The 27,897-nt window shown below is 39.6% G+C and overlaps 2 protein-coding genes across 6 annotated transcripts; one reads left to right on the top strand and one right to left on the bottom strand.

Moving 5' to 3' along the window:
- The first annotated feature begins 61 nt into the window (after positions 1-61).
- Positions 62-22,646, top strand: plekhg6 (pleckstrin homology domain containing, family G (with RhoGef domain) member 6). Of its 5 annotated transcripts, XR_009768416.1 has the most exons (18): positions 62-358; positions 5,012-5,236; positions 6,118-6,252; positions 6,821-6,958; positions 7,367-7,462; positions 7,536-7,586; positions 7,978-8,127; positions 9,213-9,323; positions 11,087-11,236; positions 11,307-11,441; positions 13,189-13,308; positions 14,103-14,235; positions 14,305-14,420; positions 15,242-16,509; positions 18,607-18,774; positions 20,564-20,659; positions 20,754-21,125; positions 21,550-22,646. XR_009768416.1 is itself a non-coding variant. In XM_061674400.1 (16 exons), exons 2-16 carry the CDS (start codon positions 5,012-5,014, stop codon positions 21,566-21,568), a joined length of 3,015 nt encoding a protein of 1,004 aa, XP_061530384.1. In that variant the 5' UTR covers positions 62-358; the 3' UTR covers positions 21,569-22,646. The 5 variants fall into 5 exon arrangements, 3 of the variants coding, with proteins under 3 accessions (XP_061530384.1, XP_061530383.1, XP_061530385.1); XR_009768415.1 differs by lacking the exon at positions 20,564-20,659; XM_061674400.1 differs by lacking the exons at positions 20,564-20,659; positions 20,754-21,125.
- On the bottom strand, positions 18,791-27,331 carry LOC133401419 (uncharacterized). The gene is made up of 8 exons (XM_061674407.1): positions 27,223-27,331; positions 27,046-27,154; positions 24,589-24,809; positions 23,080-23,325; positions 21,839-22,156; positions 21,513-21,767; positions 19,829-19,944; positions 18,791-19,369 (listed from the first exon to the last, which is right to left on the bottom strand). Exons 1-8 carry the CDS (start codon positions 27,269-27,271, stop codon positions 19,262-19,264), a joined length of 1,422 nt encoding a protein of 473 aa, XP_061530391.1. The 5' UTR covers positions 27,272-27,331; the 3' UTR covers positions 18,791-19,261.
- Between the last annotated feature and the right edge of the window lie 566 nt (positions 27,332-27,897).

Below are 27,897 nucleotides of genomic sequence, written 5' to 3'. Positions count from 1 at the left end.
AGAACATACTTGAAAAACCATGAGTGAAGCATCGGTGCTTTGTTACTTCCCACCACGACTGTTATGGAATGGACAACACTTACAGGCGCGTAAAAATGTTCTCTCGTTTGTCGACCAGACGGTGTTGACTTCGTCCAACAATCCGTCGACGCTTTCCTTGTGCAAGACATCGTAGCTGAGAACTGATTCGTAGGCGGCCACAATCCAGTCGTTCCCGTCGGGCCAGTTGTGAGCGGGCAGAGGTAGGAGCAGGTGAAAGCCACAGAAGGGAGGGAGGAAGGGACACAGCCGGCCGGCGAGAAAGCGAACACGAAGCCAAGATGACCGTCTGACACTAAATGGATGCAATCGCACTGAGGTAACGTTTGTTTGTCTTCCTTTCTTTGAGGTGTTGCCGGTCGTTGTCACATAAGAGCGTGGTTTACTTCATAGGCATCACTGTGTTGGATTCATGTTCATGGTTTGCTGGCTCACTGAGATTGCAACTATACCAGGAAGCTTGTTTCGTAGGTTTTCCACTTGAAAAGGGTGATTGAAAAAAAGTCTACGAGAGCGTGATGAAGCTCTTGTTCGACAATGCAGCAAGGAGGGATTTCGATGGATGAGCCTGCCTTCACTAAAGAATATATACACTTTCATAACTGAATGATGAAGGAAAAAAAGGTTCATTAGTGGACATTGCTGGATTGATTTTATATTCCAGGATACTGAGGGTCAAAGTTCACATTCGTGGAAATATATTTACGCCGGTTTCAGGCCTGGCGTTTCAGTTTGCCGTCTCCGAGTAACACATAATGCCCGCGTCACTTCTTCAATGAATAAACTCGCCGGTCGCAGCATTAGCTATACTTGTACGACTGCCCTGCATTATATTGAAAGGTGTGTCAAATATTTTGGTTGGATTCTTTTGCCACACTACAACTCTGTCAATGTGATGCCGAACAGTTTCAAACTATATCTGAAGCAGTGGTTCTTAAAACTTTTTCACTAAGCAGCACCTAAAAGTAAAGCTTGATTCTAAAAGTAAAAGCATCATGACAAAAAATAATTACCAAAAAATGAAGAGCGATTTTATCCGTAAAATATTTGATATTATTCACACTAACAGTATGCACAATAGTTTGAACATTAACACTGCACGTAAACATAAGGGAAAAAAAGAAGAAATAAACTGTACTTACCCTAAATAACGATTCAATTTAAATGCATCACCCATAAAATTTAGAAAAAATTATAACCAAATTGAAGTTTAAAAACAAACGTTCTTCAAGATGAATTACGAATGTAATTGTACTCAAAAGTACTGCACTTAGCCAGTGATTCTTTGACACATTGGGAATCACTGATCTCAAGTAATACACTGTATTTTGTATATTTGTGTTTTTAAAGCAGATCTGAGCCAAAGTACAATAAAAAAAATAAAAAGAGATCGGACGCAATTTTAGGTACACTTGAAGTACTGCATCAAATGGAGTCTAATGTGATACTTGAATATTGGTTTCTTTTTCCACAAGGGTTCTCTCAGTTTGGACGCAGTGCAATCTTACACCACTGCAAACTACAATTAAAGTAATTTTATGATCATTTGCTGAATGAATATACCGTATTTCTTTGTTTTGTTTCTGACCACAAAATTAGGTACACTTGTAGCACTCTAGTGCATCATATTGAGAGGTGGTTCTCATATAATGACCCTGTCATATTAGAGACCCCCTTCAACACCACTGCAAAGTATATCTAAAGTAATATGCCATATATTTTTTAAATAAATATACTTTATTTCTTTAGCGAAGAGCAAGAGAAATAAGAATATGTCAAATAACAACCACTGGGAAAAAACTGTTGAATGAAGTGAACCTTTTTATCCCCGTCAAGGCACAAAAAAAAAAAAAAAGATGAATCCAGCTTTTGTATTGGATTTATTTAGCTCGTGCATGTGTACCTAATATTATGTCCGGTGAGTATAGCCCTCACATCTTCCTGAGATGGCAGAACAGGTATTGATAGTGGTGTGAGAGTCAAGAAGAGAGTGAAAAAGTGACATTTGTCGACCCCGCGTGTCAGACTGACAGGAACTCGAGCCCTGTGAAACTCATGTGTTGCTCACTGGGATGCAGTGACATCATGACAGCACAGAAGAAGAGACATAAGAGTGGGAATCACAGATGAACTGTCCTCATTGGGGTTACGGGGGAGCTGGAGTCTATCCCAGTTGACTTCGGGCGATAGGCGGGCTACACGACCAACCGTTCACACTCAAATTCCCACCTGTGGACAATTCAGACTCCAAAACTAATCTTCTGTCCATGTTTCTGGAATGTGGGAGAAAGCTGACAAAACTCCACACAAGAAGACCTCAGGTGAGATCGGAACCTGGAACCTCTTGACCGTGAAGCAGAAGTGATGCAGGTACACCCTGGATCGGTGAGTTGAGGAGCTTCATATAGACAAAAGGAGGGTTTTGCCACCGTATTGTGGCATTATAGTGCCAAGTAACTGCGTTGAGGTGAGTTGAGAAGCTCCTTTAAGATAAAAAATAGTGCTTTGCTGCCCTATTGTAGCATATTGGTGCTAAGTGACTATGTTGGAATGAGTTGAAGCGCTTCAAATACAGAAAAATAGTGCTCTGTCCTCACAATGACATTTTGGTGCCATTGAACTATGTTGAAGTGAGTTGAGGAGCTTCATTTAGACCAAAGTAATGCTTTGCCACTGTCTTGTGACAGCTATAGGCAAATCTAAACCTTTTATGGGGGGACCAATTAGTCTATTTGTGCTATTTGCGGCAAGCCTCGTTCCTTGTCGCGCTGTATATTCATTATAACAGTTATCGATTGCTGTATCATGATGGCTAATAGCACATCTGTCTCAAAGTTGCGAGGGACCAGGTTTGGATCTCGTCTCTGGTTACGTTTCCCCCGTGCTTGGAGGGGGTTTCTACGGGTACGCCACCCTACTCCCACATTCCAAAAAGATCCACGTTAGTGTTATTAAAGTATTTGAATTGTCCGCAGGTGCGAATGTGAGCGTGAATGCTTATTTGTCTTATATGTGCACTGCGAATAGCTGGCGAGCAACTCAGGACGTACCCCAACGTCATCTGGGGTAGGCTCCAGCTGACCGACAGCAACCCTCATTAGGGCAAGGGCTTTAGGAACTGGATAGATGGACTATGTGGTACTTTCTGCAATCAGCAGCATGCACTATGACAAGAACAACGAAGTCCTGCAAACGGCAATAAAGGTTGAGTAAACGTAAAATATTTACATTTTCAGGAACAACAAGCTTAACTCCATCCATCCATCCATCCATCCATTTTCTGAGCCGCTTCTCCTCACAAGGGTCGCGGGAGTGCTTGAGCCTATCCCAGCTGTCATCGGGCAGGAGGCGGGGTACACCCGGAACTGGTTGCCAGCCAATTGCAGGGCACATACAAACAAACAACCATTCATACTCACATTCACAATTGGGCAATTTAGAGTCTTCAATGAACCTACCAGGCATGTTTTTGGGATGTGGGAGGAAACCGGAGTGCCCGGGGAAAACCCACCCAGGCACGGGCAGAACATGCAAACTCCACACAGGCGGGGCCGGGGATTGAACCCCGGTCCTCACAACTGTGAGGCAGACGCTCTAACAAGCCTAACTCAATAAAACAAATTGATATCTGTAAGAAGACGGCGCCTCACCATTATTATTTTTTTTAATCTTGGGTCAGAGGAACGCGTCCATTGTGAGTTAAATGAAAATAGAAACTAAATTCCTTTCAGATAGCATACCAGATTTATGTTCGTTGTCATTTCTACGTCAAGACGAATGACGTGGGATGTTTGGAATGGACGGACCCGACTTTACCATTTGCATTCCTTGGCAGTGGGGACACTTTCATTGTAAATCAAACTGTAGAAATACATTCCTTTATTTGCATTATTTCATCCAGTTTTTCATAAACCCCTCTACGGAGTTTCATGGAAAGCGTTATGTTTTTTGTTTTGTTTTATTTAGTTTTTTGTATTCCTGCTCACTAACAAACAACACTATTAATAGTACCTGCAAAACAAACAATCACTGACGTCAATAAAGGTTTCTGGAAATGAACAAAGGTTGCAATACTGGTTTTTGGTTTTGGTTTTGCAATAACAATCCGTAATACGGTCTATATAAACTTAGAAAACTGCCCTACGATTGGCTGGCGACCAGTTCAGGGTGTACCCCGCCTCTCGCCCGAAGATAGCTGGGATAGGCTCCGGCACGCCCGCGACCCTTGTGAGGAGAAGCAAAATGGAAAATGAATGAATGAATGAATGAATGAATGAACTTAGAAAACAATAGCAATTGGGACTAAACGATTTCATTTGAGTCTTTGTGGCTGTCAGAAATGTCAGATATAATTTGGATTTAATCAGCGTTTAACAGTGCAAGGTCTTCTCTGCTGGCCTATCAGAAGCACTAACCTACATTTACACCCTCATTTCTAATATTTGTTCCATGAAATTTATTCCCACCAGTCTTTTCTTTTCATTTCATAGTATTTGTCTCAGCTGCACTGTTTCTATTACGCATATGTGGATTTTAGATTTTTTTTTTTTTTTTTTGGGTCCAATCACATTTTAACATCTACAGCACAGGTGTCAAACTCAAGGCCCGGGGGCCAGATCAGGCCCGCCGGATCATTTAACGTGGCCCACAAGAGCAAATCATGTGTGTGGACTTTATGTATCTTGCTAAAATACCAAAAATGAAAATTGTCTTCACTTTTAATAACGAGCCACCTGCTAGCAACTGCTTGTAAGGGGTCCTATCCGGGGGATTTCCGACACATTGCAGCGTCGTCACAGCAGTTCCATTGTTTTGTCAATGATTTGTGTGTCTATAGTCTGGATGGTTCTATAATTGCGATGTGATAATGGTGGTATTAAGAGGTGAATGAAGTCCCATTGGAGGCCCACGTACCAAATGCGCAGCCTGCCGTAGTTTTTAATGATAATTGTTTCTCTTTCTCTTCCTTCAGATGACTCGGCAAAGACCCACCCTATTGCCGGCCGCCTCCCCAAACATAACGTGCACCCCTACGGAGACACTCTCATCAGCAATGAAGGCAGGCTCGGTGCAGTCTCGTGATGCTGGGGATGTGAGCCTTATGGAGCCTGATGTCCACGTTGAGAACCCAGCTGACGTCAGTTTTTACCACAAGGTTTCACCACACAATGTCAAGTTCTACACATATGGCCATAAGGCAAGTACAGAGCAATCTTCTAACCTTAACACTAAGGATGGCTTATCCATATGAATGTTTGATTTATGAATGGTTTGAAATGTGGCACTTAAAAAACACACACACACACACACACACACACACACAGGAGGAGAGATGTCGGTACCTTAAGGGAAATGCTTGTGTTACAACAGCATTCCCCACACGCGAGGATAAACATTTATCATCAGAAACAAAGCAGACTGTCAGTTAATGAGCCAGGAATGGTGTGTGACAGAATGATGGCTGGATGAGTGCAAAATAGCAAAACCATTCATAAGGACACACACATTTTTAACCATACAGCTGTTTAATTCCGCTTTTTCAAAATCATTTGCATGATTTTTTTTTTTTTTTTTAAATGTTCACATTAACAATTTTCACTTTACACATTTAAGATTCATTAACACATTGATTAAATACAGTGTACGTACTTGCTCAGGGATTGGGTGGAACAAACCCTTTTTGAGGCAAAACAATAACAATAAAAGTTAAAATAAATACTAATAAAAATAACACTGTTCACTGAAAAAAGTCTTTTGAATTTGTTTAGCTCAAACATATACATTGGTTGCATGATTGAAATGTGTTTAACGTATATAATTTGATTATTTTCAAGGGAAAGAGTGTAAAATTACATCAGTTTATCACATTTTAATCATGTGCAACCATAAATAAAGTACTTTTTGTTCTGTTTTATACTAAATGCATAACTTTACTTAAATTGCATTAAGAATCAGATTGGACTTTTTTTTGTCGTTGTTTACTTCTAAAAGCCACTTTTACTACTTAATAATCCAAGTCTAATATTATCCAAAATTATTATCCAAAGTAATTCTTGTTGCTTTTCATCTTTATCGCAGATGCAGACAAGACAGAAAGTTGTGAGCAACTATTCAACAGTGACTAAGGGATCACCAACAGCAGCCAAACCCAGAGCTGCGCTCAAACAAGTTTTTTTCAACCAGGGAGTGTCTGACAGGAACCTAACAGCAGAGGTACCATCTTGCCTTGTGGGAAGAAGAAAAAAAAAAAAAAAAAAAAAAGCAGATATAAAAAGTCTACACACCTCTGTTTAAAAGCCTGACTTTTGTAATCTAAAAAAATGAGACCAAGATAAATCATTTCACAACTTTTTCTACCATTGTGAACTATAACCTGTACAACACAATTGGGTCAAAAAATGAAATCTTTTCGAGAGGGAAAGTACAAATAAACAACTGAGATAATGTGCTTACACAAGGGTACACATCCACTTATAACTGGGGATGTGGCTGTGTTGAGTTCAATGGGAGCCACCATTGAAAGTGCTTCAAAGGCTTTTCCTTTTGCTAACTTTGCTTTAGTTACTTAGTTACACTTACAGTTGTTTAGCTACATTTACACTTAGTTACAGTTAGTTACAAACTGGCGATGTGGCTGTGTTCAGAATTAACCAGTCACGTTCATCCTCATGCACTGTACTTCTGACACAAAACAATTAAACAGTGACACTCTGGTGCTGCAATTAACCAGTTATGGCTTCACTGTTTCTTTCTCTTTTCTATCCTTTACAATTCCTTTCAGGAGAAGAGTCAGCTGGACGTGCTGAAGCAGGAGCTGGAGGCCTTCGCAGTGCCCGTCAGCCTCAAGTGGCGATGGAGAGAGGAGCGCTGTGGAAGCACGCTGGAGAGGAACTGGACAGACATTGTGAAATCTCACTCTGTAAGACCACCTCGCCAGCGCACAAAAGTTGTTCTCTTAGTTCCAAGACCAACATTCTGGGAGACGTTTGCCTCAAATGCTCGAAATCTATCGATAAATATATCAAATTAATGTATGTCCTTACATTCCCTTTAATTACAAGATACACCGATATTCTTCTTTAGGGTGAAGGATTTTTGTGCTTTAATAGTGACAGTGATGATTTTATGGGCGTATGACTATAAAGCACATTTTCGTTTAAAACATGGCCTCTACATATAATTAAAGGTTTTAAGATGGGTTTAACGCAAAAGAAAAAGGTTTATTCAGTTTCCATTCATTCCAGTGGGACCATCTGTTTCAAAATGCAAACAAAGTGGAGATCAAGTTTGTTCGAATTTCACTCACTTCATTTCCATCTCTTGTCAGCTCATGTCTCGGATGCAGAGGCACCAGCAGGAAGCCATGTGGGAGTTTGTGCACACCGAACTCTACTACATCAACAGACTTATTATCATTAAAGACGTAAGACGCCGCCCACGGTTTTGTGTCGAAATGCATACAATGTCTCTGCTGTGACACTCGCTGCTTCTTGCAGTTGGTTATCGCAGCTCTGGTCAACCTGCACCTTCGTGGCTTCCTCCAGGAGGTCAGTCCAGCCCACTTCTGGGCCGCAACACTTTTTGTTTTTTTTTTTCTTTTCTGCTTCATTGCCCCACTTTAACGGATGACGTCAGAATTTGTGCTGAAGCTCCTAGAAAACATTTTGATCTACATGTGGAAAATGTAAAAAAAATTTAAAAAAAAATAAAAAAGTTTCCACTTGAGAAAGTGGAGAATATTAATCACACAGCCAGACGTGGCAAAATAACTCACACTCTGTACTTAAATAGAAATAAAGATACTTGTGTTAAAAAAGAGGGGTAGAAGTAGAACCACTGATTCAACTCCTTCACTTAAGTAAAAGGAAAAACTGTATAGGCTCTGAAATGTACTAAACTATCATTTTCTGCTGTTGTGTTGACTCGGTGTGCTGTCAGGTGACCCCCGAGCTGCTTTTCTCCAACCTTTCTACCATCCTCAGCGCACACCAGCTGTTCTGGCAGGAAGTGATTTACCCCATGTTACAGGAAGTGCGCTCGACAGGCAAGCCCTTTAACCCAATGCGGTTGGAGACGGGCTGCCTCCAGGTGAGCGTTCGCTAACCTGACTCACAGATACATACTGATAATGTCGTGGAAAAAGTTACTTATTTCAGTAGTTGAATTCAAAATGTAAAACTCATATACAGTGACCACGTCACTTACAACTTGAACATGATCTGTGTTTAAGTGAGTAACGCAATTTATTCGTGTATCGAATCAATTTTCCCCATTGAAATAAGTGAAATACTGTTCATCCGTTCCAGTCCCCCAAATACACAATTTTTTAAAACGAAAGCAAGAACTGTATTGCATAAATAATAATAAAACGATAATAAAAGAGAAATGAATTAAGAATAAATAAAGTTGTATTATGTGTAATTACTTTATGTACTGTAGCATCCATGTGTTGGATGTGTGCCTTTAAGGGACGTGGCCAAGTTAGCGATGTCATGAGCTGGAGTCAGCTTGGGCAGTTAGTCTGCGTGTGAGCGTCTGGGGATGAGCTGTGGCCTGCAGCAGCTCCTTCGGACTGTTCCCGTTTTGTATTTTGTGCATTTGACAGTTTTTTTCCGTTCAATCAACTGCTGAAAGTGCATCAGCGACTGTGCTTCTCCTTGCCCACATGCGAGGGCATTGCAGGACCTTACCTGTGGAATTTTCCACTTCGCTCACTTGGCAGCATATCGGAAGCACGCTGGTACCTCAGATTTTGGATTGTTGCACAGAGAGGGGAAAAAAAATCAACAAAGCGACTCCAAAAACTCATAAGTTGGGGCACTCGTACACTAAGTTATATAGCTTCAATGTACACAGAGTGAAATATTTACTTTTTATTCATTTATCATTTTAACGATTATAGCTTAGAGATAATAACAACCCAAAATTTGCCTTTACCCAAAATATTACACAGGAAAACATCTAAATGATCTTCAATGTAGAAATTAGGTATAAATTCACCTTCTGAAAATTATTTTTCCTATCGGTTTAATCAATCTGTACATGACTGTCACTTTTTGAATTAAACTACTAAAAAGAAAAGATCTTGTTTGTTTCCGATGTTCTTATTTATTGAGGTGCACGTGTATTATGAATGGAAAACATGGCGCGTGGTCAATGTTGTCTGTCTGCAGTTCCGTGAACGCTTCTCACCGTACTGCCATTACTGTGCAGAAGAGGAAAACAGCTTTGAGTTTGCACGCCAACAAATGGAGAGCAACCCACATTTCTTCACATATGTGCAGGTCAGATTCCTGCAAACTACATTTTGCTGAGTCATCCATTCGTTTTCTATAGCGCTGGTCCTCATTAGGGTCACACGTGAGCTGGAGCCAATCCCAGCTGACTTTGGGCAAGAGGACGGTGTACACCCTGAACTGGTCGAGCGCCATTATAGACAAACGACCATATACGTGCATTCACACCTATCAGTGAACCTAACATGCACCATACAATACTGTGCAAGAATTCTAGTGCCATGGTTTTAAAGAACATATGGTAAAAGGCAGTTACAGTTGGAAGTATTGCACAAAGAATCACAATAGATTTCAACCACAGCTGGCCAGAAATTTGCATTTTGAAATATTACTTGATTTTAATATTCCTGGCAGTCTGCATAACATTTAACACAAGAATTTAGTAGGAAAGCATACAAATTGTAAACAAGTTTAATATACATTTGAGTGAGGCTGTATTATTTGGAATTGAAGGAAGAAGTAGTGAGGCACACCAAAATGTTGGAAATGCTGTCCTCAAAACTTTCTATTTTGCAACAACAACAAAAATCATTATTAACTCACATTTACTATATTTACCATACATACATATTACTGTTACCTAATAATAATATTTTGCTTTTAACATGAGAATTTAGCAAGAAATCATACAAGAAATAAGATCTCTATTACCTTTGAAAGACATGAATGAAAAACCCATACTCAAAATACCATAAATATAGGCCTGCATATTTTTTGCAATAACAATACATTTAGCCCCTATAATATATTTTGTTTTAAAACCATTCATAGCAATACAATATAAACACACAATTAAATTAATAAAATACAACATAAACAATCAGTCAAACCAAGTAATTTATTTGTACATATGCTAATAATATGCTCATATTTTTAATTTAAAACAACAACAACAACAAACTAAATTCAAAGCTGTTGTTTTTTTTAACTTGAAGGGTGTAAAAAACACAAATGTTTGCCTTTAACTAGTTTTTAAATGCCACCCTTAGCAAGCAGAATAAGATTTGTATGTGTAGTACCAACGTTGTGTGGGTTCTCATGTGACATCAGAATCAGAATCAGAATCAAGTATGTCCAAAAAACGCACAAGGAATTTGTCTCCGGTAGTTGGAGCCGCTCGAGTACGGCAACAGACAGTCAATTGACAGAGAACACTTTTGACACATAAAGACATTGACAAAAATACAGCCGCTGAGCAATAAAGGGTTAATAGTTATCTGGTAATGCCGGTACATTTTATTTATTTATTTATTTTTGACAATTGTGCAAAAAGATGCAGGGTCCTCTAGCACTTAGAGCAGTTCGAATGGCTAATATTGCAGTAGTCCGGTGCAATGACCATTGTGCAAAGGGCGCCGAGACTTCAAGCGAGTAGTGCGATCATCTGGGACAATGTTGATTGTGCAAATGGTGCAGATACTCCTCAATCAGTGTGCAAATGGAGCAAATGCTACTCTGGCATGAGTGGCCAGTATTGGTCAACAGCAGATATGCAAATAGTGCAGTGTGGCGAGACTACTACAGTGAGTGCACAAGTGAGTGCCCCACAGAAATGTGACAACAAACTCAAGTCAAAAATTTGCTAGCAGTGTTGTAATAGAATTGTAGAAAACTGGTCTTGTGGTTTTTGTGCAAGCATTCAGACTCACTCATCAGCCACACAAAAATTGTCAACGCTCTTCTTGTTTTGTTAAACATGCTCAGTTAAAATTCAAGAGTACCCACCAACCCCTTGTTTTGCTTGTATGCAGTGGGTGGAGACCCACCCGCAGTGCACACGGATGCGCATTGGGGACATGCAGGCCAAACCCCACCAGAGGATCACCAAGTACTCCCTCCTTCTCAAGGCAGTGCTCAAGACCACCCAGGACCCACGTGTGCAGCGCAGCCTGAGAAACATGGTGAGAAATGTCAATACAGACTTGTGGAAGCACGAGAAATTTCTCTCTACACTGGGATTGTCTTTTTCAGGTATCCAGCATCAACAATTTTCTGGAGAGCATCAATGAATATCTGAGGCTGAAGGACGAGGAGGTGGCGCTGTCCATTTCTGCTCAGAGACTGGAGGGCTACGAGCTGGAGGGAATAAATGAGGAAATTGACAAGGTGAAAGAAAAGGATCAAATGAATAAGATGCAGGCCTTGACATTAAGTGGCATGTAGCACCGGAACTCCTACTAGCTATTTTGGAGGGTTTTATATTTCAGTCTGAAAAAATGTATGTCAGCATCCTAACACTATCATGCTGAACATTTATACATTGTAAACACAGTGATTTACCTCCAGTATATGTTGGAAACTGTTGACTTAAGGTACTGTGCCGTGAAAAAGTATTGGCCCTCTTCTCAAATTCTTCTTCTTTTTTTTTGGGGGGGGGGGGGGGGGGGCATAGTTTCCCCAATTGAATGTTTAAGACCATCAAACAAATGCAAATATCGGACAAAGATAACCCAATTAAACGTAAAAGGCTGGTCTTAAATGGTGATTTTATTTAAGTAAAAGAATAATATTCAAAGCTACCTGACCCTGTGTGAAAAAGTAATGGGCCTCCTTGTTAAGTCGTGAATTAACTGCGGCTTATAACATTTTTGGGTTCCCTTTCACCGACCACACTCAAGCCTGATTACCTCCAGACCTGTTCAATAAAGAAAGCACTGAAAATAGGACCTGACAAAATTCAGTCAGCCAAAATATTTCTAAAGCTTTAGGATCCCAGCAAACCACGGTGAGAGCCATTATTCTCAAATGGAGAAAACATGGAACAGTGGTGAACCTTGGAGTGGCAGGCCCACAAAAATTACTCTGAAAGCACAGCGATGGCTCTTCCAGGAGGTCACAAAGGAACCCAGGACACATCTAAAGAACTGCAGGCCTCCCTTTCCTCAGTTAAGGTCAATGTTCATGACTCAACAATAAAGAAGAGTGGTCAAAAATTGCATCCATGGCAGAGTTCCAAGGCAAAAAAAACACTACCGACCAAAAAGAATAGAAAGGCTCGTCTTACGTTTGGAAAGAAACAAAAAAAAAAACTTCAGAATAATGATTCCCAAGACTTTTGGGAGAATATTCTATGGACTGACGAGACACACTTGAATTTTTTGGAAGGTCTGCGTCTTGTTAGATGTGGTGTAAATGTAACACAGCATTTCAGAAAAAGAACACCATACCAACAGTCAAACATGGTGGGGGTAGTATGGTGGTCTGGGGCTTACTTAGCTCTTTCAGGACCTGGATGACTTGCTGTGATTGATGGAACCATAGAAGGAGAATGTTTGGCCATCATTTTGTGACCTCAAGCTGAAGTGCGCTATCCAAAACACAACAGCAAGCCAACTTCTGAATGGCATGAAAAAAAAATAAGGTTTTGAAGTGGCCTAGTCAGTTGAATCCAATTGAAATGCTGTGCCATGAATCTTAAAAAGGCCATTCTAGCTTAAAAACTCTCCAATGTTGCTGAATTAGAACAATTCTGCAAGGAGGAGTAGGCCAACATATCTTCACGGAAATGTGAAAGATTCAGTGCCAGTTATTAAAAACGCTTCATTCCAGTTGCCGCTGTTGAGGGTGGCCCAAACACTTATTAGGTCTACGGGGCAATTACTCTTTCACACAGGGACAGGTGGCTTTGAATATTTTTTTTTCCTTAATAAATAAATTCACCATTTAAAATCTGCATTTTATGCTTACTTGGGTTATCTTGGTCGGATCGATATTTACAATTGTTTGATGTTCTTAAACATTAAAAAGGGGAATTTGCAAAAAAGTAAGAATTAGAGAAGGAGGCCAATACTTTTTCACAGCACTGTAGTCTGTTGAATGGTAATAACGCTCACATCCAGCACTTCCTGTGCAGCACGTACGAGAGATCTGCCAGTTCGACCTGACGTGCCCCATCAGAGGGGTCGGTCGTGGGGTCGTACGTAAGCTGCTCTTGGAGGAGAACCTAAAGATCCGCGGCAGAAAAGACAGCAAAGTGAGCCCCTCTCCCACTTTGTTCAGTTTACATACAGTTTTCAGTTCAAAATGTATCTTTTTAAAAGAGGTGGTAAAAGTCACAGGCTGTACTAAAGTAGAAGTATAGGTACTGTTTCCAAAGTAAAAAAAAATAAATAAAAAATGGAACTGTCTTTGAAATGTACTGAATTACAAAAGTAAAAACTAAGTTTTACTGTCGGTTATATACAATATCTGTTTTGATGATCATAAAAAACTTATCAACACATAAATAGTTTCTCTCATAGGCTACATGAACTTACTTAGTGTCACAGTGAGCTGAGCGGCTAAGCTTTATAAGACTGGGTTTGTGGTGCCATGGGGAAGTGACCAAATTGCCTGGGTCTCCATCAACTGCTGCAGCATTTGATTTTGGTACATGGGTCTTCCGTCACCATTCTCATTATCCATCTGTTTTCCCGAGAAGAGACGAGAACCTGATCGCTTCGCTACATAAGAGCCCAAGATCTCAATCAATGAAGACCTCAAACCGCAGTTGACTTTACCTCTCATCTCATTTACGTCGCGTCATCCTCTGAGGTTGAGAAAGTAACAACCCTATCATGACAAAACAAGGAGCAGAAAGTACAGATGTCTGTTTTCGAATGTAGTGAATAAAAGTAAAAAGTCTTCCGAAAAATAAATAAATAATAAACTACAGATACCCAAAACAGTCGACTTACAGTAAGTACAGTAACAAAGTATTTGTACTGGGTTACTTCCCGCCACTGTTTTTTTAAATAAACAAAGTCTTCATGCCTCCTCATGACACAGCTGGAGGTGGTGGCGCTTCTATTCTCCGATGTGCTTCTCATGACCAAAGTGCAGAAGAAAGTAGAGCGACTGAAAGTGGTTCGGCCTCCTCTGGCCCTCGACAGAACGTACTGCATTGCGCTGAAGGATAGCTGTGAGTCGAATCATTCTTGCGCAGAACATGGATTCGTGAGATACCGAGACACTCCTTCCTCTCTCACAGGTTCGTTTCTTCTGGTGGAGGTGGGGGAGCTTTGGTGTCCTGTCAATGTCTACATATTTACAGCCAGCACCTCTGAAAGCTGCTCCACTTGGGTGTCGGCCATTCACCAGGCAAAGGTAGATCAAAACCTCCTTGACTTGAAATAACAGAAGTCTGCTGCTGCTGCTGCTGTATCGACACACCTTAAACTTATCAGACGTTTTCTTTGGTCCATCTGCACAATCCGATGATCCCATACAAGAGCTGTATAAACAATCCCATACCTATGTATAACAAGTGTTTGATCCATGAATGGACCTATACATTTCCTGGTTCAATTCGTATTAGTATTTAAACAGTGCTGTTCAAATTTTGACATCATGAGACCAAGACGACACCTCACCATTGAGCAACAGCACCTCCCCATTGTGAAGCTTCAAACAGGAAGTGGCCACTGAGTTGATTGTGTCATGGAGTTGCAAAGGAAATTCAGAGAGACTGGAAGAGTCACAGAAAGGCATAGATGTGGACGTCCTTGGAAATATAAAACCCAAAACTTAATTTGCTGTTCAGATCCTTGTTAGAGAAAAGCAAGCTAAGCTTTGGTGCCAATTTGTGGCATGTTGATGCCAAGGAACTATGTTGAAGTGAGGGGAGGAATTTCATTTAGTCAGGCCATCTACCTTTCAAATAGAAAAGTAGTGTCTTGCGCCATCTTGTGGTATCTACAGGCAATGATAAACCTTCTGATGGGGGTCGTCAATTCCTCCGGAATTTTCGCTATTCGCGGCAGGGCATGAAGTCAGCTTAAGATTTTTTCAACCTGCTGCACCGCTGCTTGGGTCCTGTGGCTCACACAGTTTGGAAATAGTTTATCTAGACTCTAGACTCGTAACTTTGTTGCATGAAATGCATTATTCACTAATTGTTGACCATCTCATCTGCATCACGTTGCCAGGTAACACTGAGGAACTTGCGGGAGGCTGAGAGTAGACAGTCTGAGGCAAAAGAAAGATCTGCACTTGTTGACGGAGCACGTGACTCAAAGATAAAAGAACAAGCTCTTATCTCTGAAAAAGAGGCTTTTGTGGAGGACCCCGCCCTTGGACGCATCGTTACTCAGTTGGTAAATGGTGTTCATGCATTTAAAGAAAATCCCAACAATCATGTTGAAGACAATGGCTGGAGCGAAGGAGGAGAAGAAAGTGGGAGTCAGTTCTCAACAAATGCTTGGAACCACATGGATCTATCTGTTGCTAATATGAACCAAGATCACATGTCTGTAGATGTCATGGATCCATTGCGGTGCATCACCCCCAGATTGAATACTGTGGTTCCAGGTGGCTATCCGGCTGTTGACTACCCGACAGATGAACCGAACACCTCACGGATTGGTCAAACTGGTCAAACACAACCATCCAAGAAGGAGGCAGAGTTAGCAGGAGATGCCAAGATACTGACTTCACAACCTATTAATCATTCCAAGGTGAAAAAACACAGTCCTGCACAGTTGGGAGGCTCAGCGTCACATCCTGAGACCAAAGGGTTCCCAAGAGCTCTCAAGTCTCCCATGTCACGAAAGAGGAGGACGGACACTGGCCACCAAGGCCCCTCAGCTCAGACGGTGCATGGTTCAGGGTGGTCGGAATCCAACAACTCTTCCTCCAACTCTGACTCTGACTGCAGCGTAAATACGAAGAGTTCAAAATCTCACATTGTGCTGAAGCTGGGTGCTCTGAAGCCCACCCGGGGAACGTTTTGGAATAACGACTTCAGAGTGTCGCCGGAGACTGAAATCTTTTCTGAACCTGAACTGATGGATCTTAACTTTAACAATAAAAAGCTCAGACTGAAAGCCCAGAGGAGTGCTTCCATTCATAACGTGGCTACTCAACAGGAGCAAAGGTTTCTCTATCTGGACCGCTCTACTGACATGTCTGCTTCTCCCGCATCTCTGGAGAATCTTCTGCAGAGAGCCAAAGTTAGAGCAAGAGACTGGGAAACTGCAAAGAGCAACAAAAAAGTGCAACTGGCCAATTTAAAGCCGAAGCACTGTCCTCCTCCGTCTCCATTGACGTCAAGCTCGCCATCGCACTCCCAGAGTGACGGAGACCGAGACGCGGAGTGGGAGGACGAGGTGCAGCTGCAGAGGCACCGAGCCCTCAGGGTGAGTCAAGGATGGAGGGAGCAGCTGGTGGATGGCGATGGCAACAACAAGCTGGACAGGTGAGGAGCACGTCTTGAGGATACTATACTGTAGAGCCGGGTAAATCCCCAATCGCTATTCGCATTGACAGCAACGACTGGCTAGCGAATCACAATCAAATCATTACTCCTTGTACTATTACGAAATAAAGACTCGGTTGTCCATTGAGCATTAAAACTATCTATAGCCCCCGGGTTAAGTCCTGGTCGCGGTTTTTTAAATTTTCTTTGGGGTGGGGGGGCGTGTAGAACACCGTAAAAGACGCATTTTGACTGGTGCATTTTTAGCAACCGCATTTCCCTTTAGAAAAAGCTGTTTCCAAATCGCTTCTTTTTAGTTTAAAAGGGCTTACTTGAACCAGGATCCCTTGCGCATTGTGGCCGTAGTCTGCTTTATGCCAGTATAAATCAATGCTCGCTGACAACATCTGCTTCTACTAAGCTCATTAGTTATCTTAGCTGTTAGTTAACTGTAGCTGGCTAGCTCTGGTCAATCATCTGCCACAATGTGTTGAATGAATCTTGCATAACTTTTATTCAATTCATCTGCGGCGGTCGCAGTCAGTCCACGGAAATCATCCTCTCGTGGGAAATGGCTACATGCACCCTTGATTCATGGTAAGCAAGCTATTGTACAACTGTGCATATGCGCATGCGCAGTAAGTCAAAATGGCGGCTGTGAAACAAAGGCAGTAAATTCGACGGGCAGCATCTTGTCGTATTGTTATGTGTCATTCTTTGATTCGTTTTCATTCCAAATCGAAGATTCTGACTCGGTATTCTTTTTTTTTCCCACTTGCAAATTCACTCGACTTACAACTGACTTGTTTGTAGCACTACGTGTTTCCCAACCTTTATTGAGCCAAGGCACATATTTTACATTAGAAAAATCTCACGGTACACCATCAAACAGAAATTTCACAAAAGGTATATACAGTGGTGTCTTGACTTACAAGCTAAATTCGTTCCGTGACCATGCTCATAACTTTGTCACTTTGTCAGACCATCATTAGCAATTGAAATTAGTAGAAATCCCATCCATTTGTTGGATCCCCACAAAAAAGCACAAATATGTATGTAATATTTTTTTTAATAAAAAAAGAGAACTATAGTATTGTACTTGATAAAAAATATACAGTAATAACCTAATTCAGTAGAATGTAAAGAACTTAACAGTTTGTGAATCATGATTTTCTGCTTTAATCAACATCGGCATTTTGCTCCTCCTGCTGTGTGTGTCTTGACCACCAGGGGTCAGTATAAAAGTCATGCATATAACACAAAGAAGTTCCAAACTAAGTGACTCAGTAAGCTGCAGTAATACTCGCCATTTTTCGCAAATGATGAAGAATATATGCTCGTATTATTATGTTGACTTTCTAAATGTGTTTCTGCACCGCTTGCGTTCAAATATCTGTCGGTCAAAGGGTTATATCGACTGTCGATGGCTTTTTGCATTGTATGTTAGCATTAAGCTAGCGGATTTTTATAGGTTCCGTGTTTTTGGTTTAAAACAAATGGTGAGAAACTGTTTTGTCTCTTTGTTTTGTTTTTTAAAACTTCAACTGGGAATTTCAATGATTTATTTATTCATTTAATTGAGACGAGTTTCTCATTTACAATACTGACATGGAGGCAATTTTAGGGTTCAGTGTCTTGCCCAAGTACACTTTGACACTTTGACAATGGTCAAAAACAATGTATTGGCATTACCACATTACTGGTAACCTTTTATTGCTCAGTGACTCTCTGTACTGTGCTTTTATGTTTCTTTCTCTCAAAAGTATTTTCTGTGAAATGGCTGTTTTTTTTGTCATACTAGAGCGGCGCCAACTACCGCAGACAAATTCCTCGTGTGCTTTTGACATACTTGGCAAATAAAAATGATTCTGATTCTGATTCCGACAGCCGGAGCCGGGATTCAACACAACTCAAGGCAAAAAAATCCCAAAAGTAGAGAGTAAAAGGTGGTTATAAAAACTTTACACCACCGCATAATATTAGGCTTTTTAGGGGAAGTTATGTTCAAAAATATTATTATTAAGTATTCATAAAGTAACCATTAAAGAAGCCATTTAACTTTTTGTTTTGCTCTGTGTCTCTCTCTTGCTCATTTAGTCCTCTCTTTACAAATGGCGAGAATGTGGATTGGCCCGGCTGGTGCTTCGACGACGAGGAGGTGATGGACTATTTGCATCCAGGAGCTGAAGGACTCCTCGAGTACATCAATCAGTCTTTGACTTTCTGTGAAATTTCCGACCAGGAAGACGACCTGTGCAGTCGAGTGTAAGCCTGACATCTTTTACTGAAATATTCATTTGAGATGCTGAGTGAACCCAGGCAACAATATAAGATGACATCTATCACCAGTTTTAATATGACAAACTTTTTTTTACTTACAAACGGTTCTACAGTGGGTGTAAATTCATGTCACTTATTTATGTTGGTAATACACGTACTGCATGTGTTGTCATTGTGTAAATACAATTCAACAGTTTATTTTTATGATTGACTGTATATTTTTGTTACTAGTTATTTCCGAAAGAATCTAAGCTTTTCTAGTTTTTTATTGTGTAATAATAAATTATGAAAGGGTGTACAAGTGAAAAGAATATGGTATTACCTTTATCCAGAAATGCAAACATTGAAAAACGGTAAGAGCACATAATATACAAAAGTGTGAAAAATACAAGAAAATTGCTCGAGCGCTGTCTGGCTGTTTTTCAATAAAATCTCTGTTTATCTGTTTAGTGCAAGGTCACATGGCTCAGGTTTAAGTGTGCCTTCCCTTTTTCTCAAGACCACGTTCTCTCGCCTCACGCTCGTTGGACTTAGCGTGCAGGATTGACTCCATTGTGGTGTACTGAAAGATTGTTTTTCTCTGCATGGGAGACAGGCAGAAACACAATGTCATTGAAATAAGAGGGTTACTTTTCATATAATAGTTATATTAATAACTATAAATACTATGCAAGAAGCTTAATCACATGCAGCATGTCGGCCACCTTTGCGTAGAGAATTGTGCCGAAAGAGTGTGGGGGTTTGGGCTTTTTTTTTTTTTTTTATGTGATTTTTTTTGTGCTTTGTATTTAGTGACTATAATGCATTCAAATTAATTCTAAACATTTCAGACATAAGATCTTCATCCATCTTTTTGGAGTGTGTGGACTAAATTCATTTACTGATATGAGATTATTGATATTCAAAGTGTTGTCTTTTGTATGGCAAACAAGATATATGGTATAAAATTACAGAGAAAATCCCTTTTTGCCATCCTTAAAATTTCAATTCTTCTGCGATTGTCTACAATTTTCTGTTATGTGTGTGAAATGTTTCTTACCCTTTGTTGGTTCTTGTACATCTGAGCCAGAATCAGAACCAGAAGAACCAGGAAAGCACTTACACCGAGCGCAACTGAGGCGGTGTATGACAGACTTGTTGAGCCACTCAAATGTCCTGTGATATGAAAGAAAACAGAAAACGGTCAGATGAAATAGAATGAAATATGAGTGAACTGATTTTGACGATCCATCTGACCTGGTCATAAATAACTTTATATATATATATATATATATATATATATATACTCGTCTGGTTGGCAGCCAGTTGAAGGGTGTAGATAAAACGTAAAACAATGAAAATAAAACATTTAAAATTGGGCGGGACTGGTCTGGTTGTTAGTCAATCATGTCATCAATACAGATTTAAAAATAAATAAATGAGATCAAATGGGGTGAAATTTATCTGGTTACCAGCCAATCTTGGGGAATGAATAAAATAAATAAATAAAGATGTTGTGGGTGAACTGACATTTGGTTAGAGTGGTTTGGTTGCCAGCCAATCGCAGGGCATAAATAAAATGTTTAAGAATAAATTCAAACAAAATACAACGACCGTATTTTCCCGACCATAAGGCGCACTTAAAAGTCTTAAATTTTCTCCAAAATGGACGGGGCGGCTTATAATGTGACGTGCCTTATGTGTGCACCGAGTTCCAACATCTATAAATGTTGTTGTGTGAGGCAACGCTCAGCTTTTATGTATTTATTTATGTATTTATTTTATTAAATAATAGCATTTCCTGCCGACACACTGGTACACAGAGGAAAAGCGGACGTGGGTGAGGACAGGGGAAGGATGCTTGAAGGCGGACGCTAAAGCCCCGCCGCCAGTAGGGATCTCGCGCCAGGTGTTATTTATTTAGTTTTTTTTTTGTTTTTGTTTTTTTTAATTTTTCTTTTTTTTTTTTACCGCTTGACTGACAGGGAGGATTACCGGGGTGTGCATTGTACAAAACAACATCGGTTTGGCTAAGGACCCCCGAAAATGGCACCTACGAAGAGACACGCTTACAAAGCACAGTTTAAACTGCAAGCTAACAGTGACGCGGAGCAACACGGGAATCGTGCAGCCGCGAGACAATTCAAGATCAACGAATCCATGGTTCGCAAGTGGAGGAAGGAGGAAAACGGCGGCATCATTGCTAAATAGCCCCCCGGCAACGAGACTGGCTCCAACAGTGACGAGAGGGAACCCGGCAAGTTTGATGGAGAACTTGCCCAGCTGTTCATTTCGGATACAGAACATGAGGACTTTGGTGGATGTGTGGATGAGGATTGATTAAAAAAAAAAATAACGTGAGTGCATTGTTAAATACTTCATACTTCATACTCAGTTTTGCTCCTGCTGTCTTTTTCAAAACATTGTTTTAGCGTGCATGCATGCGACCGTATGATTTAAGATAGCGTGTGTTTTACCATGCCTGCGCCCAATAATACCTTATGCTTGTGAAAATACGGCGAGTGATATTTGTCCGGTGGGCAGCAAATTACAGGGTATACATAAAATGTTTAAAATAAAATGAAACAAAATTGGGCGCAACTGGTCTGGTTGCCAGCAAATTGGAGGTTATAAATACAATTTTAAAAAATGAAATTAAATCAAATTGGGCAAGACTATTCTGGTTGACAACCAACCACAGGGCATATATAAAAAAATGTATTAAATTCCATTCAATTAGTTACCCGATTGAGGAGTGATGCCATGTGTTACATTTCCCAGGCGTCCTTCTGTGCCGTAAAACTGACACACCCATTCGCCCCCGTCCTCGTGGGACACCTCGCTTACGCGGAGAGTCTTTCCCTCCTGGATGGATTTCACCAAGCGGGTGCCGCTGAGGTCGTAGGTAACGCGGACCCACTGGTAGCGGGTGACCTCACTCGTGTCCGTCAGCTGACAGGTCAGTGTGACCGTTTCCTTCCGTGTGATGCTGCGATCAACTGTGGACACACAAGTTGATTAGATTGGATTTATCCTGAAAGACAACAACAAAGAGGATCACGCAACTCACTTTTAGCCACAATCAGCTGCACTTTCCGAGACAGGCTTTGTCCTTCAACAACCCCGGCACACACGTACGTTCCGTCATCCCCGAGACCAATTTCGTTTAAACCGGCCGAATGGTCCCAAGTAGGCCGATAAGTGGGGGAGAAAGAGCAGAAGGAGGGAGGAAGGGGATCAGAAGCTGGTTTGGAGAGAGAGTCGGGCTTGAGTTTCTGCCAGGTGGCCTCAGACGGGTTTAAACCGGCGGAGAACACGCAGGGGAGCGTGGCTGCAGATCCCGCCGCCGCATAGACCTTTGTGTCATCTCTGGATGGATGGATGATTCCTACAATAGGAGGGGAACTTTAAACAAATGGTCATCTTTTATGGAGTATAGTAATCGCTCACGTTTCGCTGTTCGAGAATTCACCTTTTTGTGTATTTTTATTTTTACAAATCATCTGTAAGCTGTTTATTTTTTTATGGTAACGTAAGATGAGTTTGAAATGATCCCAGTTTGTAATATAATACAGTCAGTAATATCATTTGTTTTTCACAGAGGATAAAAATGTATGCCTGTATTGTTATATTGGCTGCCTATATGTGTTGCTGCACCGTTTGTGCGCAAATATCCATTGCTTACAGTGTTATGATTACCGCAACATTGATGCTAGTTTAATTAGCCCATCCGTGGTGTTTTGCATTGTGTGTTAGCATTACGTAGCGGACTTTTGTCAGGCAAAATAAGGTGGTTTGTTGAAATACACAAGATGCAATTCTCTTTGTTTGTATGTTCAGTTTTCCAGTAAACCTCAACTGAGTGGGAATAAACAACTTCCAGCCTCTTTTTTGAAGAGTTGTTCACTTTCTGTTGCCCGTTAAGTTCGCTGCCACCATCGAGTGCTCATAACTCCAATTTTTGCTCACAGCCCAAGACGCAAAATTGGCCGAGCAACGGCTCGTATCTAGAAAAACTCAAAAGGCGGGTCACTCGTGAGCAGTGTTGGGGAGTAACTATTTACATTTAAGGAGATTACGTACTGTAATTGAATTTACAGAATTCACATTTCAATTCATGACATTAATGGGTAAAATGTGTAATTAAATTACAGTTGCTTTTGGAAATTTCCATGATTACAATTTTAGTTACATTTGAAAAATAGCTACACAAGCTTGGGTGACTTGGCAGCATCAATCATTGGTGTGCTTTTCGTTGTTTGTGTCAGGGCACGACCCCTGCCTCAAGTTCTCAGTTGTTCAGCATCTCACCTCTCACATTTAAAGCCGCAGAGGCTCGGCCCTGTGTGCCTCCGCTGACCACCGCGCAAGTCCACTCTCCTGCCAAGAGCACATTCGCCTTTTTCTCCACGGTCCACGGAGGGGTCAAAGGGCGCGAAGGCACAAACGAGTCATTGTTCAATCTCCACTGCACTGTGGCACCTGAAGGCCAAGGTGTCACACTGCAACTGATTGAAACATGCACCCCGGCAATCGGGGCCGTAGGAGAGAAAGACACTGGGAAAAAGAAAAAAAAAAAAAAAAAAAAAAGAACATTATTTATTGTCAGATTTCTTGGAGCGGGTGATTTTTAGGAGGAATCATTATGCTGCTTATTTTATTTCTTTTGCCATTATTAAAGCTTGTACACGTTATAGTTTTTATCATATCACTTATTGTTCCTATGTATTGCTTTCCTTTCTAATACAGTATTTTTTAATAATATTTATAAATATTGCAGAGTACAATTTTACTCCTTGTAGTTACTCTACAATAAAATATATTGAATACGTTTAAAAATCTTTAAGATGTTTAAGATGAGATGTATGATTTTTGTGTTTTTAAATATTAAAAAAACATTTAAATTAAATTAAATATTGAGTATTCATTTAGTTAGCTATCATATATTCCAACTTTTATTGTGACTTAGCCTGTTTATATGTTGAGGATTATGGCAAATTTATTCAAATAGAGTTGCTAAAAGGGAAATTTAAATGTGAATGTAAACATTTCCAGTAAAACGGGGCTAAAACATATGATTTATTCTTCTCTCAATCAAATATTGTATTTTTTCCATGTAAACAAGTCTTCTTTTTCATTTATGTTCTGGCAACAATTTAACAGAAACAAATGCATATTATTAATGATTTGTACACCTTGTAGTTTACATGCTATTTGTTTTTATATTATTTTTATTGGTTATTTTATTGCTTCTTTCAAATTATTAAAACAACAATCAAATACATACATCAAGCTCTAGAATATTTCTAATGTAATATTTAAGATGGGCTTCATAAATGTTTGAATGATATTTTTTTTTTAATATTTGCTAAGTATTTTTTTGCTGTTACTTCTATTTTATCGAAACTTAACCTTTAAATGTAACTTAACCTTACATTTGTTTCCTACGCGTTTTCTGATACGCATTTTGAATTTCAATTGCAGGATTGATGCATGTACATTAACTTGCCTTACATTGTCCACCTTATAGTGCTTTTTTTGGTGTGTGTAATTTTCTGAGTTCCTGCAGACCCTGTGAATTCAGTAAAATAGCTCAATGTAATGTGTAATTCATAATAATTACTAAATAATTATAAAAGATTTGTGCTGTCTGTCAATTTACAGTATAACATTGCAGCTCGAAGAAAAAATGGATTTTGTTTGTCTTTTTTATCTTTCCAATTCATTTGTGGTACTATTACAAACCCATAAGGGAAATTCTGTTTCATTTCTTTATTTTTATGTATTCATTATTCCTGTTACAACGTGAACGTTGATTACCTTTGATGACTCTCAGCATGATCGAGCGCGTGATGACGTGTCCTCCGCTCAGAAACGTGCAAGCGTACAGGCCTCCGTCCTGCTCCCTGACGTTGCTGATTCGCAGGCCGCAGTCGCCTCCTCGCATCTGGCAGCGGGGGCATCGGACACGCTGCTGACCTCGCTGCAACCATCTCGAGCCCCAAAACTGCAAGCCGCTCTTCTCCTGTCTCCACACAGTGCTGGGAATAGAAAGGCCACATGACATTCACTATAAGGTTTGACCCAAAGGTGTTTGATGAAGTTCTTTCATATAAAACTCATCCGAGTGTAGGTACATTTATTGATCTTGCTTTGTGTTCTGGGATCAGACACGGGCCTACTCTAAAGATGTAACCATACAATTGTGCAGCTATGCGACAATTAATCGATGAATCGACGACTAATTGATTATCAAATTAATCCACATCTATTTTGATGATCGATTCGTTGTTGTATTTAAAATTGTTCAAATCCTCTGAGTGTCATCCTCATGACAGTAAAGATGATCAGATTTTTGTAGTCCTCCACAAAAGCAGACTGATTATCTTTGTGTTTAATTTAAAAAAAAAAAAAAAGAAAAAAAGGTTTTAAAACATCTGCTTTTACTTTGGAAAACAATGAGAAAATGTTTTCCCTATTTTCTGACATGTTAGAGAGCAAGTCAGAATCATATTCAATTTATCTTTGTGAATTTTCTGCTGTGTCAATTTGAAATAATGTTTTGTTTGGAAGGGTTGGAAATTAATTTATATATATTTTTTATCCGATCCATCAATTTTTTTTTTTTTTTTTTTTTTTTTTTTACAGATTAACTGATTAAAAAAACAATCGGCCATACAGTTGTCTCTTGGTAAGAATTAAGATTTGTGGGAAGTCGATATTACAGTGCATCGTTCGCTATTTCGTGGCTTTTTAAGCAATAATTTTGAAGAATTTTTACATTATAGGCAAGCCCGAAACAAAGACCAAACAACCATTATTTAAACTCTTCACGAAGTTTATTTTACAGAAGCCAGTTTTGCATTGCAAAAACTCAAAATCTTACACAGAATATTTGTCTTATTTCTCGTCAAAACTAATCTGAATACAATCAAAATAAGACTCATCACCTAAAAGGTAATTTGTTTTAGACAATTTCCACTTATTATAAGCTCATTTTAACTTGAAATAAGTATAAAACAATTGTTAGTGGAGTAGGTTTTTTTTCTCTTACTCCACTGACAATTCTTTTCTACTTATTTCAAGGGAAATTATGCTTGAAACAAGTTACTTTTTTAGGTGAGGGGTCATATTTGAAGTGTAATCAGATTAGTTTTGACTCGAAATGAGACAAATATTCTTCGTAAAATTGTGAGTTTTTGCAGTGGCAAGAGCTATCGCATTTTAGTGCAGTTAGCGTCATCGCCATTGAAGCAATCACAAGCCCGTACGTATCTGTGTCATCACGTGCACGTGCGTTCTCAAACGCGTCTGCACCTTTGCGTTCCCCTTAGCTCGCTGCTAATATTGCTTCCATTGTGCTTGAAAGAGAGCGTAAAATATGATAATTTACAACTGTATTGCTCAAGTTTAATGGCCTGAAACAGTCCAAGAGAGATGATGTCATAAAATGCATACGTAGGTGAGATTTGGTGTTAGTGGTCAGGTCAGCAGATTCTACAAAGAAGCCTTCGCCAACGGGTCGCTATCACGTGGGTCGACAGGATCTTATTTTCTTGTCTGCTTTTGTGATGAAATAACATCAAAGACCTCCTTAAAATAATGTTTCAATTAAATTTAGATTATTTTTTTCAAATTGGTCACTTAATCGATACATTTATATTATCTTAGAATATCCCAAATAACAAATTATTTTATTTAACCTAGAAACCAGAAATAAAAGAGAATAATTTGACTGAATTCACCCAAAAATGGAGATGTCTACATATACACTCTTCATATGCCTGTGACTATTGTTGTATCAGTCTGAGTTAAAGTAGGTTTAATAGGTTGTTTGAAGGTTTATAATTACAGAAATTAACTATTAACCCATCTGTGGTGTTTTATACGATATGTTAGCATTAAGCGGACTTTTGTGAGAGAATAATAATATGGTTTGGTTGACTATTTTGGTGTTTTAATAGACAATGTTTAACGTTTTATATGTCAGTCTTACAGTAGACCTCTACCGGGAGTACAAATAAACTGCTCTTATTTGGAGAACTGTGCAAACAACAGTGTGAGAACATGCGCTAAAGAATACTTGGAAAAAGTATCTTTTAATCAGTTAAAATGTTTTTAAAGTAAAACTAAATAAAAAAATGTTTTTTTTTTATACATTCTTTCTAAATGCTCGATTTTCACCTTTTGGATCTGGAAAATATCCCCTGCGATAAACAAGTGTTTGCTGTAGTGCTATAAATAAACCCAATAACAAAATCAATTGAGTGGTCTCACCCTTGGTTGTCTTTGGTCCAGGCGATGGTGGGTGATGGAGAACAGTTACATGGGAGAAGAACTTGGGAGTTGGACTCCGCAAACAGCTCCTGCACCTCCTGGCGACCCTCTGGATAAAACAGGTCCGAGCATCAGAAAAAGTTTAAATATTAAAAGAGGGAACATTCACAACAATACCTGAGATAGAAAACATAATCAGAGCAAAGATCAAATACTCCAGAAGCATTTCTAATTGCTCTTTGTGAAATTTGTCCTTAATGTGCGAGGCTTTTGGTGATGTTGCGTGCTCAGGTGTCTATTATAGCACAGTGGGAGGCGTTTTCGGTAGCTTGGAAAATATAAGACGCAGAGCAGGAGACCCACTTCCTCCCACGAATTCTCTCTCTCTCTCTCTCTCTCTCTCTCTCTCTCTCTCTAGATTAACCCTCCTGTTATGCTGTGTGTCATATAGACTGTTAGAACATTTAAAATCCAGGAAACTATACAGTATATAGAGGAAAAGAAATCTGCTGGCCTTTTTTTTCCCTTTTCACTTTAAAAAAAAAAAAAAAGAATTAATAACATATATACTTACATAACATACTTAAGATTACATTTCATAAGCTCTTAAAACAAAAAAAACATGTACTGTGTTTTTTGTACTATGTCAAAAGCTCTTAAACTAGAATGTATTATTTTGAATTCAAACAATTCTGCAATGTCGCATTTCAAATTGACTATTTTAAAGTTGTAAGTAAAGTGAGTGATAAGTAAAGAGTACAAAGTCAAATTGGATTAAACTTCTGCTGCCCTTATTTCTTTCCTTTTTAAATTGTAAAAAATAAGTTAACATGCATACTTACCTATTATCTA

The sequence above is a fragment of the Phycodurus eques genome, chromosome 4 (assembly GCF_024500275.1).
Source record: "Phycodurus eques isolate BA_2022a chromosome 4, UOR_Pequ_1.1, whole genome shotgun sequence".
NCBI classification, from domain to species: Eukaryota; Metazoa; Chordata; class Actinopteri; order Syngnathiformes; family Syngnathidae; genus Phycodurus; species Phycodurus eques.
The sequence above is the reverse complement of the archived record's forward strand: the minus strand, read 5'-3'. Positions and strand labels throughout refer to the sequence as shown.